Here is a 16,439-nt window from a genome sequence, read left to right as displayed (position 1 = left end):
GGACCGCCCCCATACCTGCTGGACCGGCTGCTGGATGTAGGCGTGCTGCTGGAGCAGCTGCTGGTTCAGCGCGGACCCCGGGAAAGCAGCGGGGCCCGGCGTGGAGCTGGGATACGGGTGGTTGGGGCCCCCCGGCGTCGGGAGCGAGACGGGCTGACCCTGCAGCAACGCCGGGTGCACCCCCGATGGCCCCGCCACCATGTAGCTCGCAACCTGCTGCGGGTGCTGCTGGTGCTGCGGACCTCCCTGCAGCATCATTGGGGAGGCGTGGTGGTGGTGGTGGTGGTACACGGCGGAATAGTGGCGAGCGTCCGCCACTGAGGCCCCGCCGCCGCCACCGGGCTGCTGCTGCTGCGCCAGAGTCATGTGACTGAACTGGGCGCTGAGGGGGTCGGGCTGGAGAGAGAATCCAGAGTTAAGGGACGTCTTCATCGTTAAAGATGCTCAGAACAACGATCAATACGCCGGGGGGGGGGGGGGGGCATTGACTTTCACTTGGAGGCTTAAACAAACGCAGGGAGTCTAAATCGGACGCGAGTCCAAAGAGAGATATTTATCTGCACCGCATCTGACATGTTGTTGGAAAACAGTGGTGTTTTCATCCAGCGCCAACATCTGGCGATGAATTAAATATTTATGGAGCGTTCCACGGGCGAAATAAGTTGCAGAGGCACGCCTTCCAGTTAAACCAGGTCAAAAATGAGGTCAAGCGAATGCGTGATCTATATAAGTGGGCACCGGCTCCGGCTGGATTCAGAGACACCTCTTCCGACGAGGAACAGCCACTGAATAGTTTAACGGAGGAATAAGAAGAGGTGTGCTTTGAAGTTCGAGACGGTGAATTAATGCTCGATTCTAGAAACCTTTCATAAGACCGTTGAGCCAAACCTCCAGTGACACACGCAGAGAGAGCTCCGGCCAAATATTCAACTTAACACAGAGCAAAGATGACTTTGGCAAGCAAATAATACACTTTTATAGAGCATCATTAAACGGAAGAAAGGAGTTCTGTACCACAGTGTACTGTTGGTTAGGACAGACGGGCAGGAACTGAGGAGGAGGAAGAGGAGGAAGAGGATACGAGACCGGCGAGTGGTTAACGGGCTCAGAGGACAGCTGGAGAGGAGGACAGATCGGCTGAGGGAGGGAGGGAGTAAGGAAGGAAGGAAGAGAGATGGACACTGGTGAGGCTCAACTGACCGTCGAGGTCTTCACTTATAAAGTTACAGCCACTGAAGAGTAAAGTATCTTTAAAAAAGCATCAGGGACAGTTAGATTTACTGAAGTGGTATGAGGTACTTATTCGTGGTAAAATGGCCCTTTTGGATGAGGAAGAGAAGGCCTTCATGTCCTCTATGCCCTCTTTATGACTCCTTCATGTCCTCTATGCCCTCTTTATGACTCCTTCATATCCTCTATGCCCTCTTTATGACTCCTTTTGCTACTGTGACTGCAGGGCTTTGGTGTTTCTAATGTTTAAGTTTGTGAAGTCTGGAAGAGAGCGCAGATGGCAGAAGTACCTCACACCACCCCGCTTCCCAAACATCCCAACTACATTACTTCCAGTTGCTAAGCAATCAGTGAACGATCGCTATTGGTGCGAGGGGTTAACCTCCTGGCATCCGACGCTCAGCTCCCATTTCAACACAGTGAGTTAGTGAGGGTTACAGGAAGTTAGAAGAAAAAACAAACACTTCACGTGAGTTTAAGTAGAAGGAGGAACGAGAAAGGAAGGTTGGCCCCGCCCACTGACCTGTGAGTGGAGGTGGTTGGCCGGCTGCTGCTGCGTCGGGGTCTTGCCCTGCTGTGGGCTCCTGCCAGCCGGGTTGTAAACCACGGCGCTGCCATCGGGGTGGATGAAAGGCTTGCCTGAACAATTAAAATCATGGGAGACAAAACAATCCATCGTCAAACAAAAAAAAGGGGAATACTCAAATTCTGCTATTGGGGGAGGGGGGGGGGGCAGCTGGGGGAGCGACAACCTTGGCAGCGCTTGAAGTTCGTGGCTCAAAAGTCGACAACTGGCTCGCGATGAATATTTACAGGTTTCCTCCATCTGTTGGTGCATTTTGACCAGCAGGCTTTGGAGCGGACGCTCACTTTGACGGACAAACCGCGGGCGGCCCGGCGCCAACGCGTATGTCGGCCGGCTCATTAATAATTCACGGGGGGAAAACCAGGAAATTACAAGAAACGTATCCCGTGCCGTGGTGGGACTGTTTGAATTGCCGTGAAATGGAGTCCGTCACCCACCTGTGTGCGGGTTGACCAGCACGCTGCCGGGCGGGATCCCCGAGGCCTCCAGCGGCAACACGTAATAGCCGGCGGCGGCGGGCGGCGGGGGCTGCGGCGGGACGCTCTTGACCATCTCGGGGTGCCCGGAGCCCCTGGCGTCGGCGGCCGGGTGGATCAGAGGCGCGCTGGGGATGCTGGACCAGGACGGCGCCGAGACCGCGAGGGGCAGCTGGGGACGGGACAGCGAGCTGGACGAGGAGCCGACGCTGCTGCACGATTCGGAGCCTTGAGGGGGGAGGAGGCGGAACAACGACGTCAACACCCGCTCGCCACGCGCTTTATGAGTCGAGAGGAGGAGCGCCCGCACCATCGTCTCTCTCTCTCTCTCTCGCGCGGGTGCAATGCATTCTGGTCTCCAGATGCAACCGCTTATGGAGAAATTACTTTTCCACGCTCTCCTCGTATAATCAGCGGGAGGAGAAAGCACAGCATTTCTGTTCTTAAAAAGGAAGTGCAAGGAAAAAGGGAGTACTCAGGGAAAGTACACGGACGCCGGCTGCTCGCTCTGCGTGGAGAGATAAACACAGCGGGACATTGGCAGGAAGTAAAGAACGCCAGACTTGCCCGTCTTGGAGAGCCTCCCGGTGCTCTTGCTGCTGGCCGTGCTGTCGCCCCGCACCAGGCAGGGGGAGATGCCGCTGAAGCTGCTGGCCTTGGTGATGGGGGGCCGCGGGGCGAGCCGGTTGGAGCTGTCCGAGCTGTCGGTGCTGCTCCACGGCCGCGGCTCGCCGTGCCGCGGCAGCGTCTCCGTCTCCGAGCTGCTCTGCCGGCTGGCGCCCGACCGGCCGGCCCGGAGCCTGGAGGGAGTTTAAATCATCAACGGCAGATCTAGAATGTAGATCACCGATCTTTCCCAGGACACAATCTTTTGGTCCATTTATTGTCAAAATATCCATAAACATAGAATAAAGACATTCAGTTTAGATTTATTTTCTTCTGGCATTTTTTGCTTAATTTGATAATCAATCGCTGACTCAGCTCTAAAATCCAATCATCTTTTTATCTGAAAAACTACATTTGACGTGAGCTAACGGACGCCAGACACTATTTTACCTGAACAGGCCGTCCCCACACGGCCAGTATATCCCCCCCCCCCCCCACCCCCGAGGCAGGAACAAATTTCAAGAAATCCTCAGATCAGCACTCCTGCTCCTAAGCGAGCCGATTATAGTGCAGGCGACTCAAAGAGCGAGGTGAGTGATGTGTGACGAGTGTGTGTGTGTGTGTGTGTGTGTGTGTGGGGGGAGAACCTACCTGAACATTTGACGCCGCTGTTGGGTGCTCATGCATGCGCCTTCATCCTGAGCGCTGAGGGGAAGGAGAGAGAGAGAGAGGTGTTACAGGAGGGAGGGAGAAAGAGAGAGAGGGGTGTTACAGGAGACAGAAAGAGATGGATAGAAAAAGAGAAAGAGTGAAAGAAAGAGAGAGAGAGAGTGAAAGAAAGAGAGAGAGAGTGAAAGAAAGAGAAAGAGAGAGAAATAGAGGTGTTACAGGAGAGACAGAAAGGGAGATAGAGAGAGAGGTGTTACAGGAGAGAGAAAGAGAGAGATAGAGAAGAGAGAGAGGTGTTACAGGAGAGAGAACAGGCGCTGGCAGAAGGAGAGATCCTCCATTTTAGAAAAAGAACAGGTCGGAGCGGATTCAGGGAGGCATGGCGGGATGGAGGGATGAAGGGGAAGTATAAAGATAATGGAAGGTCATTTCAAAAGGAGAAGCCATCTGAAGAGCTCTCGCTACCCTTTAAAAGAATCTTATTGGCCAATTAACTGACAATCCTTCACCCTTATTGGACGGAGCCTTTCTTGGGAAACAAAATGAGTCAAAGCGAGGCGGAGCTAAGGCATGCGGTCAAGTGATGTCACCACTTACCTCCTATCTAGGATGAAGTGGTCTCCCTGTGGGCGGGAAAGAAGAATCACAGTCAGTTCAGTTCGTTCTCGTGGGTGCGCTGTCCTCTCCACGCCGTCCATCTCTCAATGCTCGTGAAACATGGACGCCCTCGCCGCTCTCCTCTTACACGTGGACTTAATAGATTTGGCTCCACGGCAGAGGAAAGGAAATTCATAAATCCAGCGGCGGCTAATTGGTAGCAAGGAATGCGAGTGAATTTGCACATGAATAGAGACGCCACAACATGCCCCGCCCCCGCCATGCCCCGCCCCCGCCATCACAAACTCTCACATCATGTGCGAATATCCTTTCTCTGACTCGCTGGTACTCCTCCTCCCTCTCCTCCATCGATTTGCTCCTCTTGTCAGCTTTCAAACGCATTCGAATCTGGCGAGGACACACACACATGCAAACACACACATGCACACACACACACAGAGCTATGTCAGGGACGCCAGATTGTCCCCCTCTTACGAACAAGTCACAAAGGAAAGTGACAGCTTGGTGAAGAAAAAACAACAACACTCACACACATTCACACATGAGGAGGAGGAGGATGAGGGAGGGAAGAAGAAGAAGACAGGGGGAGGAAGAAGAAGCAGAAGGAGGGGGGAAGAAGAAGGGAGAAAGGAGAAGGAGGGGGGAGAAGGAGGGAGGAAGAAGAATGGAGGAAGAAAGAAAAAAAAGAAGGAGGGGGGGGGGAGAAGAAGGGAGGAAGAAGAAGAAGGGGCAGAGAATAAGGGAGGAAGAAGAAGAAGGAGAAGGAGGGGGGAAGAATAAGGAAAACAAAAAAGAAGAGGAAGAAGGAGGGGTGGGGGGGGAGGAGGAAGAATAATGGAGGAAGAAAGAAAAAAAAGAAGGAGGGGGGAGAAGAAGGGAGGAAGAAGAAGAAGGGGGAGGAGAAGGAGGGGCATAGAATAAGGGAGGAAGAAGAAGGGGGAGGAAGAAGGAGAAGGAGGGGGGAAGAATAAGGAAAACAAAAAAGAAGAGGAAGAAGAAGAGTTGAGGAAGAAGGAGGAGGAGGGGTGGGGGGGAGGAGGGAGGAAGAAGAAAAAAGGAAGAAAAAAAGGAGAAGGAGGGGGGAAGAAGAAGAAAGCACCTACCGAGCTGACGTCGCGATCAAAGCTGGAGTTGTCTCGTTTGAGAATGTAGCGTTTCTGAAAGTCGTCCGTCCTGTCGTCCTTGATGTGCTCTGAGAACTTCTGATCGGGTCTGTCGGTGAGGGGGGGAGAGAGAGAGAGAGTGAGAGGGGATTCACATGTGTTGAGGCCGATGCTGACAGCGCCACATGTCAGCCAGCAGCGAGCGGTGGGGTCGGTGCCGGGCCGTCGACTCACATCCTGGTGTTGCCGGTCTTGTTGATCACCACCGACTTCCCGCTGGGGTCCACGTTGTGGTCCATGCCGAAGTAGGCGGCCACGCGGTGGAGCAGCATCCGGTGGTAGGACGTCATGGGCGGGAACTTCCTCTTGTGGCTTCTGCAGGGAGACACACCGACGGGGTGACTGGAGAAGTCTGTTGTTCAGGGGGGTTGAACGCCCGATGATTGATGTCTGAACGTGTCTTACTCATTATTGCTGATGAAGTCCAAGATGTCCTGTTCCAACTTCAGCAGCATGATTCGATCCCTAAATAGAGGAATGACACATGGAGATCGTTGAGCATCTGAAGTGCACACATTGTGTTCATGACAAGCGCAATTAAATTAATCTATGCGTCTTCATTGTTGGGGAATACTGGAGCTAGAAAGCTATTTAGCATGTTACCGTGGCAACGCAAAAGGATGTTGCGTACAATTGTGGGATTGGGAATTGATATTTTCCTCTCTTTTTACTGCCGAGGCCGTTCAGGCTCAGTCGAGTGTTTTATGAACGTCTTCACGATCTAATCATAATGTTACCTGTCAAAACAGCATCGTTAACCTGAAGAAACGCCGCGATCAATAAATCATGTAATAGCTAGACGATGAAGCGCTGAACAAAGCACGACCCGCCCCAGCGTAGACCAGCAGGCCCGGACCAGGACCCCCTGAGGGGGAGCGTACCTGGGGTTGCCCTTCAGCGTGTTGACCAGGAACTCGTGGAGGTCGATGCCAGTGGAGTCGGTGTAGTCTTGACTGGAATCTAACCGGGAGACACAGGCGCCGTTCAGAGATTCCACCCTCAACATGTCCCGAGTATAATGTCAATCATACGACTGATGATTACAATAATACGATCCGGCCCGTTAACGCCGCTAATGAAGGATGATCAGTTCATAAAACGGCCGTTGCCAATAATCAATCAGCTTGTCATTCGACTCTTTGTGAGAAAAAAAGAAGGAAAAGTGACATCGCTATTCGGTGGTTCTTATTGGTGGGACCAATATGGGAATTTTATTTTTTTATCTGGCAGCGTGTATCAGCAGCATTGAGCTCTGCCAGCGGAACCATTTAAGAAATGAGGAAGTGGTCGGGTAACGACGTTGACACCAGAGAAGAAGAAGAAGATAAAGTCCCTGTAGCCCGGGGACGGCCGGGTGTGTCTGGAGGCTATAATTGGCAGCTGCGTCATCAGCGGCGTCTCTCCACCGAGGGGAGGCGGACAACTTTTTACGCGCCAGTGGGAATCCGGATAATTGCTTAACACCTTGAGCCTCGTTGCAATTAACTGAATCACGGCAATTATCGGCTCATAATGAGATATCATCTCGAATGCGCGAGCGCTTTCGGACAAACCCGAGGGCGCCGTGTCGCGATGGTAAAACATAGAATTATAAGAAGGATATGAAGTGACAAGGATTGTGTGATCATCAACGCCTCTGGCTTCATTTTAAGCGACACACGTAACCAATAATATATATAAATACATACATATAATATATTTATACAGGATGTATATATATATAATAGATATATCATAATTATATATATAAATTATCATATATATATATAATAATCATATATAATATGTATATAATAATCATATATAATATATATATATATAAAATAATATATATAATTATATATATTTATAATTATTCTATGAAGAGGTTCTGATTTCTATTTTTTGGGAGGGGGAAAAGCACATGCTTCTTTTACAGGGTAAGCAATGTTTATAAATGAGGCCCCAGGTGTTCATGATGTAAAGAAAAGCTGGAGGTGCTAATGGGAAAATGTCTGCTCCCGTGACAGCAGTCTGCTCACGTCTTCTTTCCAAACCTTGAAATCCATAAAAATGTGTATGAGGAAGAAGAGGAAGAAGAAGAGGAGGTGGCGATGACAGAGAGCGGCAACAAAAAAATCAATGAAAAAATCCGCGGAGACCGTCTGAAGAACATTTCTCACCTCTCGACAGCATCTTCCTCTGCGTCTTCTCCGGCTTGTCCGCCTTGTCGCAGCCGTCCTCTTTCTCCACTTGGTCCTGCGCCGCTCGCTCTTCCTTCCCAGAGGGGAGGAATCCATCCTGGTGGCAGAGAAAGAAACTCAGGTTGAGAAGAGGAACGGGGACGATGTGCGGGTGAAAACAAATCGCGCCGGGGTCTTTAACAAAATGCTGAGATTTGAATCCTAAATGCGACCCGAGTGTAATCTGATCGGAGAACGGACGCGGAGCACTGAACGGGAGGCCGTTTCATTTGCCTGGAGGTTCTGGGCAAAATTAAATTAAATAAAACTCACCTGGTTTCCTCCAAACCCAGAAATTCCAAATCCCAAATGGCAGAATAAATGGGTTTACATAATATATATATATATATATATATATATATATATATATTATAATATAAAATAAAACCACCTGAATAAAACACGGCACAATTGATTCCGTAAAAAGAGTTAATATGTTACCGTCCTTCTGACCGGAGAGAAAAGAAAAAATAAATCGACTCTGCTGCAAATCTGAATGGAAGATATTCTGGTGAGATCTATTAAAAATGGCCTTGATTTACCCCAGTCTTCCTCTTCACACACACACGCACACACACACTCGAACGGTATCTGATTTGCTTTTCAGCCGATCCGACAAAAGGCTGAAAGGAAAGCTGGAGAGAGGAGCCGGGGTTTTGCTAGCGCTCGCCGCAAAGTGGATTAAACACACAACTCTGGGAGGGCGAAATCAGAGAGAGGGTGTGTGTGTGTGTGTGAGGGAAACGAATGAATGAAGGAGAGACGAGGGTAACCTGGTGGCGGGAGAGCGGCGCATAGACCAGGAATTAAAAGAGAGAAAAGGTCACGAGTTCGATCCCCGTAGCAGCTGCGCAGCAAGATAATGAGACGCCGCGTTCTCTCTTCGTTCCATATATGTGGAAATGTAAAATGCTAACGAGGAACGCGGCTGACTAATTGCCTCAGCGAGAGCGGGAGAAAAAAAAAACACACGTTGAGGACTGTCTGTGACAGCCAGTTCATGTGTGTGTGCGGAAAAAGCAAAAGGATTGTCTATTTGTTCCCCTGGCACGAAGCGGGGATGTTTTGCGCCTCAATGCCAGCCTCGCCGCCCGCTTGATGTGCAGCTGTTGCTCGCTGCCTCGTTTGTTCCCCGACACCCATTTACCGCGAGATAAAGGGAAAGCGGCAGGAAGACGAATGCGTAATGAACGCGCTGTCAGTCCCGCAACAAAACAAAACCTCCGAAAAGAGAAAAGAAAACGAGGGGCGCGGTGCGCGCGACTGTCGGCCGTTGATTGAAGTTGACAGCCGGCGTGCGGCGCGGGGGACGAGTGCCTCTGGCTCTTTGGATCCGTGCGGCCTTTTGTTCTGACATCAAGAGACACGGACGCAAACAGCGGGGAAACCGTCAGCGGCTCAAACGCGGCGCCCCTCCCCTTTATCGCTTTACCGCGCCCCTCCAGGTTAGTTTGCCGCAGAATGCGTCTCGCCCAATAAGGGGAGCGGGGGCGGGGCCCGGGGAGGAAATATCGAGAGTATTCAATTAGAGCGCTCCACAGCTCCTCCGTCGCTGACGTGCGGAAATTGTAATTTCCCCGACATGATTGATGGCGGTAATACGGGCCGCCGTGCGAGCGCAGGCGATGCGGGACTGCGGTGGGAATAGAAGAACCCGCCCTCTGCTGACTGGCTGAAACACCTGGATCGAACGCACACGTGCGTGTGTGAGCGGGCGCCAGGAGCTGTGCAGAGTGGCATGTAATGGAGAACGCTCCCCCGGAGGGAGGGAACATAAAGGAAGAGTTGATTTAGCAAAACTGGCGGCCGGCTGCGCACTTTGATGATGTGACGTTCGGGTGGAGCGGCGGGTATTTCATCACAGCTGTCAGACGAAGGCCGCTAATCGAGCACCGGAGGTCTGCCGGCTGTAATGAGCTGGGATGCAAGGGCTGATCTCCGGTCAGCGCTCCGGCGCCACGCGTGTGGGCTCGGAGCCCGGCGGCGATGAGCGGAAGTTGAGATATCACCTGTCAATCACCTCGTAGCCCCGCCCTAAAGCACACTCCGCTTCATGGTCTCTTTGACTCTCACTGGACCGTCATTTACTAAATGAACATCACGCTGTATTGGAGAACACTTTGAGACCTAAATAAATCAAGAGAGAGGTCATTATTTTGTAGACTTTTCATACAACCAGAGAAATTGCCCCCTGGTGGCCATTAGAGAGAATGCAACAGAGGTTGCCGCCTGGTAGAAAAGCGAGTGAGGAGAAACCTGCAAGCCGGGTTCAGGGTAATGTTTATGTACTGAGGAGGTATATTATACGCCGTCGTAGTTTGACTTTCTCCAGCCCTCACGAGAACACACTTCGGGTTGTTGGGAGACGGTTACCTGAGGTGCTGCTGAAGGCTCAGGGATTGGGTAAGGAAAGGACTCTTCACACACCGCCAGGCTCCGCACGAGCTTTAGCCTGGTGTTGGACTAAGGGGGAGGGTGGGGGGGGGTGCAGGTAAGTGGGCACAGTTAAAACCATGCGCACACACAATCACACGCGCGCACGCACGCACGATTGAATCAATATCACAGTGACAGGCCGAGAGTAAAAACAAGTCACAGCCGGCGAGCACGATCGATTCTTGCAGGCAATTCATACGGTTTCAATATTTCACAGTTTAGCTGACAAAAATATTTTCTGGCGTGACTGACGGCTGAAATGATTGTAAACCAGGTGGCTGCAGAAAACTTCATCATAACAATGATTTTTTTTTTAAATGAAGAAATGGAGTAAGCACTCTCACATAAACCCAAAGCCGTGGTTTATTTTTTTCCTCCGGGAACATCGATGCAGGCAAGCACACAGGACACGACTATTTCATTCCGGATTCACACCACAGGAACGGCAGCTCGGCTTAAAACCACTTGACAGGAAACACGGGTACAACTTCCAGCGCACAACGCACATCCAAAGTGCACATCACACGGGGCGGAGCATCCTCACACATCATGCACGTCGAAGAGTACCGTACCTTAGAGTACTTCACGGGCTGTCCATGGGGGGAGGGGGGAATCAAACAAACCACAGAAGTTTGGTTCGGGAACACATGACTGTTACTTCGAAAAAATAAAAGTGGCTAAGATTGAATTAAATATGACCGGCATACATTTTTTGCATGCGTGCGCGACTTGCTCCTTAAAAAAAACCAAAAGAGCAAAACAAATTCAAACCAGCAGCAAAGAATAAATGTAATAAGAGACGACAAGAAACCTCCTGAAGAAGGTTTTCATGAATGTTTCACTTGCGTTCGCATTGATGAAATCCTCAAGTTGAGCATTTTGACGTTTTTTCGGGAGCACACTTTCATCTAGCAGAGCATATGGTACCAACGCGGCTGCACACACACACACACACACACACACACAGCTCTGTCCTTCAGACCTGTCCTCTGAAATCTTAAAGGACAACCCCTCCCCTCCCTCGTTGAGCTCGCCGGCCAAATAACACCTCGAAAAATGGTCCATTGCCGCCAGATCTCCAGCGTCCGTGACCTGCCGCGCCCCTTTTTCTATATCAGGTAATATGGATGGAGGGAGGAGGAGGGAGGGGGGAGGGGACTGGGACAGTGAGCGCACCGCTACACCAGCTAATTGAGCGGCGCGTGGCCGGTGGGGATACGAACAATGCCGGCAGGAGATAAAGGATATGGGGAAAGGGGGGGGGGGGGGCAGTGAAGGGGAACGGGAAAGAGCTGAAGTCAGCAGAAGTAGGCCGGCTACCAACCACCTGTCCCGCCGCAGAGGACAGGAGCTGGGGAGCTGGAGGCAGATGGTGACAAAGTCACCCGGTTCTCTCTCTCTCATTCCCTGTCGGAATGCTCTTCTACGTTACACCGCCCCCTCCCCCTCCCCCGGTGTCTTTCCTCCTCCATTACTGAACATTTCAGGCATTTAACCGGTGCCCTTACACTCAGTGATGAATTTAGCTTTGCTGAAAAATGATGAGCGCAGAAGGTCAGGGGGACGGGGCGTCTCTTCGGCGTATCCCAGTGTGACCGCGGAAAACGAGTTTTTGGGGGGTCGGGAGGGACATAAGCAGGAGGAGGAAGTGGCGAGATCACGTTCTGCATTGGGAGAGGTCACGGAGAAAGGTGAGGGGGGGGAGAGGTTGGTTTTAAAAGGTGCGATGTGCAAAGGGAGAAGAGCTGAGGAAAGGAGCGGCTTGATGGTGTGACGACTAAAAACACTCATTTCAACCGCTAGGTTCAAATCTATTCATGTCGTCGTCATGAAAAGCTTCTTTTATTTGTTGTATTTAAAAAAAGGGGGCGATGCCTGGTGACTTCTTTTCCCAAGATCGCCTCAAGTTGCTTCAAATAATCAAAGACCGGCACACCTCTCATTTCTTCCAGGCCTTATGCTAAGCTAAGCGTTGCTACGCTAAGCTAAGAGGCAGCTGGCTGTAGGTTTGAGTGCATGTTCTCCTACAGGCCACATCGCAGCAGCACGGGTGTCATAAAGTCCACTCAGTAGAGCTGCCACCATGAGCCCCCGTTAATCTACCGGTCAGACCAGAACGGGTACGGCTGGAGCAGCAACACGCCCAAAAGAATGGAATTGAGCAACGGTGCGTTTTACTGCTTATGAAGTCCACTTCATATTTCCACCAGGAGAACTTTAAGTTCCTCGTCTGCCCCGTCTGGATGCACCTTTGAGATGACCCTGACTTCCACCTTCATGCTCCATTTGAACCAACCTACCTACCTTCCTTCCTTCCTACCTTCCTTCCTTCCTTGTACGATTTCTCACCTTCCTCCTCTCCTTCATCCCCCTCCCTCCCAGATTATCTGACTCCCTTCCCTTCTGACCACGAGGTCACATCGGCCTGAACACTATTTTTAAGGCCGCGGCCAAAATCCATTTTCCTTTTCTTTCGTCCCGTCTCCCTTCGGAGGGCAAACTGAGGAGTGCACATTCCCCGCTGGTCCCAAAGCCCAATGACAAGAGACCTAATTAATTAGCCGTTTATTTGAAAGTGATCTCAGCCGCCCCGAATCCCCCGTAGACTCTACCGTCTCCCGTGGAGGACAAATGAGATTCACTAGTGGAAAAAAAAAGCTCCAGTAGCGGCCGACCTCGCAGCCGAAGCCCCACGTCGTTATTGCAGTCTGTGCACATGATACTTGTTCCGGAATAATTTGTCACACCGAAGCTGCCGAGAAAAAAAAAAAAAAAATCTGCCTTGAACGCCGCCGGTGACAGGAGGTCCCCTGGGACGAGTTACTGAATTTTCATTTGGAAAGAGAGAGGCGAGAGGAGAGAGAGAGTCTCCGTCTCTACGGTAACGCTCGGAAGATCATCGACACCCACGCCCCCCGCCGGTTCTTTACCTGTGCGTCGCTCTTGTCGTCCCCGCCGCTCTGTCTCTGGTCGGCGGCGTCATCCCTCGCCGTCGGCACCGCGGCGTCGGCGGCTTCGGAAACTTTCATCGTTTCAGTGTCGACCGTGTCGGACATTCTCATTGCAAAGTGTTACTGGGAGAGGCTGGAGAACACAGAGAACCTGCAGGAGACGGGAGAGATGGAGGGACGGTTTACAGGAGAACCGCACACGGCACAACCGTGAGATATATATCTTGTTTTGAGACAATCGAGCGGTCGCAATTAGAGATGAGCTCGTAAAAGGTATTCAAATGAACACGTGGGTAAAGATGTACGCAGTGGAAGGTTTATCACTCTATGACTAATTTCATAATTTGTAAATATATTGGTCAGGATTCTTTGAAAAAAAATGAGTTCAGAGTTCGCGTGCGTGTCAATGCGATGTCAACAAAAAACAAACAAAATCTGATTACAAATTATTTTTGGGACCAAAATGTCTTTTATTTTCATTGACAAAAGAAACAGACGACCAAATATAAAAAAAATATTTTTATTTTGACAGAAAAATAACAGAGAATCCAGTGTGTCCAACGGTTGTGAGGCCTCCAGTCTTCACCCTTCTTATTTCACACTGCGTAAGAGAAACAGTTCAACAATAATTATGGATAATGTAAAGTAGGAACACCGTAATCAATAAATATGAAAACACAGGCCTACACTAAAAAGATATAGTGTAAATAGACGAGGTGTGTTACAATGACTAATTATTATTACGGTCCATGAAAGTAAAAATAAACAAACTTGAATACTCTATTCTTCCATAAAGTAATAAATCAAACTTACTTGTTCAAGCTGCGTCATTAAGTCCCGCCCCCAGCGCAGCGCCTGCTCTTTGTTCACGCCGCGCTCCATATCGTTTTTTCTCGCGGGTTTTATTTTGAAAAGCGCAGTACAGCAGCAGCCATAACTGGGGGATTTGCAGCACGCGTGCAGATGTTCATTTCCCACGGAGTGACTAATGTCTTCACCGCGGACGTTTAAGAGCCGTACAGGTGCGACCGGCGACTTCCCCCGACGGCTCTACGAGCGGCGTGGAAACTCGGGGAGCGCCGCGAGGAAGATCTATGGAGTCGGCGGCGGGGCGGGGGGCGGGGCGGTGTCACCGACGCAGCCGGTGATCATCAGTCACCCCTCGCCGTCGGTGCCGTCTCACAGCTCTGCAGCTGCTCAGTTGCAGACAATGGACGCGATTGGACAAGACACAGCGGGGGGGCGGGGTTTGTGTCCATTGAGATGCAACAGCTTCGGTTTGCAGCGTCGGCCTCGGCTCAAAATAATAAACCTTTGACATCGATGTGTGGAAGAGTTCGAAGGAGACGGGGAGGGTCAAAAAGGTCAACTGACCCCAACATTTTTTTTTTTGGTAGTAGTTAGCCTACATTTTTAAATATATAAAAGGTATATTATTAAAAAAGTGTGTTTGTATTTGATTGACGTCGAAAAAGGCGACGTTTATTTAAAAAGGCATCTTGGGGAGGTTCATTTGGCGGGGTGAAAAAAAAGAATTAATTACCGAACATAAAAAAAAAAGAATCAACAATAGCAACTTTGCATCTATGGCCAGCTGCGGGAAACCGATGTTGAAGTCGCGGTGCGAGTACATCCTGCCGACGTGGCCTCATTATGCAGTCCCCCACGCAGCGAAAACACTGGCGCAGACACGCAGAGGGGGAGGGGCCGACATCTGCTACACGAGCGCGATGATTAATAGCTTAATTAGAAACGGCCTCATCGAACCCGCATCAAAAACGAGGAAAAACGCACACGGCAGCACCAACTCGGCACTTGGTGCAATCAGCGGGGTGTGTGTGTGTGTGTGTGTGTGTGCGGGGGGGGCATTGATCGGCACCCCCTCCCCGTCCGGGGCGAGGTAGTGATTGTTTACCTCCGTCCCAAAGGGGCCGAGACGGTGAGCGGTTCCACATTTCCTCTGCGTGGGAGTAATTGACTTGCGGCCCGGGCCGCTCCTCTGCCGCGGCGAGGGTCGAGCCGAACGAGCAGCCGGGCGACCGGAGAGCCGAGAGCGGAGACGTTGAATCTCAATGACCCGTCAGAGGGTTTGACAAAAGCGGCGCCGGCTGCTGCTGCTTTACATTATTTTTACATTCGGGGAAGGCAAAACAGCTCCATGCTCCAGAGCGCCGCGCGGCGCCTTTGAATATTTAGTGTGCGGCCGCTGACATTTTGATGAGTGAAGTCTCTCGAGTGAAGATTTGCAATATTGGGACAGATATATACATTTAAATATATTTCTTTCCTCTCCGAGAGCCTCGTGATGGATGGCCGTTTTGTCCCTCGCCGAATCATCCGCTCTCCCAACGCACGTCTTTATATCACGGGGGCCCGACGCGTCCGACTACATCCGCCTTCAGACTTTGATGCATTCCGGCTGCGCCGCCTCGCCTCTCGCGGCGGCGGTAATTGCGCCGCGTGCCTGTGAGGAATCCCCGATGTTTGGGCCGCATGAGTAATACAGATCATTTGATCCCGAGCGTTGCATTAAGGGAACGCGGCTGGGAATTTGAAAAAGGGATCCGCAAATTGGTCTCTTATGAGAGACTGAAAACGGACATCGTCGTATTTTTCTCAGACACATATCTATATTTAAGGCTCCCGTAATATCATAATGTCATATTATGGATTATTCACTCCTTCTAATGACAGCTATTTGCTTCCGTGCTGCGATAATGGAGCAGCGGAGGAGCTTCTCTCCGGCTTCACTGCACCAACACAAACCATTAGTTTGAATATACATGAACCGATTCAGTTTATTGGAGTTTGAAATGTAACGATTGGCTGGTTTTCCCCCCAATTATTAGCATTCTTTTGAGAAACACGTCATCGCTGTTTCTCAAAAGAGAGCTCGTCTTCAGGCTCAATTAAATGCATGTTTATGTTTATTCCAGTATTATTTGATTGGCTCTGCATTATTTGTATGACTATTTTATTATTACCATTGTACTTTGGGTGGGGGAAATGCTCAATGTGCTTTTGGGGAATAGGATCAGGTGAGAACGTGAGAATAACAGGAAATGAACATGTTTTAACCGTGTCGGTTTAATGAGCTCAGAGCTGTACGTTCACATCACAAGGAAGATTTGACATCATGAAACACACATGATTTTTTCCCCTTATTATCTTTATGGGATAATATTCTTGAATTGCTTCCTAAAATACTGGAAAGGCAACGTCTATTTGCTACTTAAAACATTTTTTTTTTTACTTGAACCATTTCTGAATATAGAAGAATATGCGACAGCTCCCATTTCTTTCTTTAAGCATGTGAGGAGGCCGTGTTGCTGGCGTTGTGCTCTTTTAATGACATCATCTTGTTTTAATGGCGTCTGGCAGGAGAATTAGCGCCACTAGCTGTGACTTATAATGTTCACATTAACAGTAGCTCATTCATTCGGGTTTTCTTTCGCAGATTTGATGGAAACTCGGTTAGAATT

The 16,439-nt window shown here is 50.3% G+C and overlaps 1 protein-coding gene across 9 annotated transcripts in view; it reads right to left on the bottom strand.

Annotated features, from left to right (window-relative positions):
- The window catches only part of LOC130204298 (R3H domain-containing protein 1), a 34,095-nt gene that overhangs the window by 9,863 nt on the left and 7,793 nt on the right, over positions 1-16,439 (bottom strand). For 7 of the 9 annotated variants that reach the window (XM_056430916.1, XM_056430919.1, XM_056430922.1 and 4 more), the window contains 14 exons: positions 12,937-13,108; positions 7,511-7,628; positions 6,230-6,308; positions 5,754-5,813; positions 5,523-5,663; positions 5,289-5,397; positions 4,477-4,572; positions 4,165-4,190; positions 3,550-3,603; positions 2,860-3,092; positions 2,254-2,520; positions 1,754-1,869; positions 1,015-1,137; positions 16-396 (listed from right to left, as the gene is read on the bottom strand). In XM_056430916.1, coding sequence (XP_056286891.1) covers positions 16-396; positions 1,015-1,137; positions 1,754-1,869; positions 2,254-2,520; positions 2,860-3,092; positions 3,550-3,603; positions 4,165-4,190; positions 4,477-4,572; positions 5,289-5,397; positions 5,523-5,663; positions 5,754-5,813; positions 6,230-6,308; positions 7,511-7,628; positions 12,937-13,068 — 1,935 coding nt within the window. In that variant the 5' untranslated portion in view covers positions 13,069-13,108. The remainder of the gene's footprint in view (positions 1-15; positions 397-1,014; positions 1,138-1,753; positions 1,870-2,253; positions 2,521-2,859; positions 3,093-3,549; positions 3,604-4,164; positions 4,191-4,476; positions 4,573-5,288; positions 5,398-5,522; positions 5,664-5,753; positions 5,814-6,229; positions 6,309-7,510; positions 7,629-12,936; positions 13,109-16,439) is intronic. The other 2 variants (XM_056430921.1, XM_056430920.1) reach the window with 2 other exon arrangements.

This window comes from Pseudoliparis swirei, chromosome 14 (genome assembly GCF_029220125.1).
Source record: "Pseudoliparis swirei isolate HS2019 ecotype Mariana Trench chromosome 14, NWPU_hadal_v1, whole genome shotgun sequence".
In the NCBI taxonomy this organism is placed as follows: domain Eukaryota; kingdom Metazoa; phylum Chordata; class Actinopteri; order Perciformes; family Liparidae; genus Pseudoliparis; species Pseudoliparis swirei.
The sequence above is the reverse complement of the archived record's forward strand: the minus strand, read 5'-3'. Positions and strand labels throughout refer to the sequence as shown.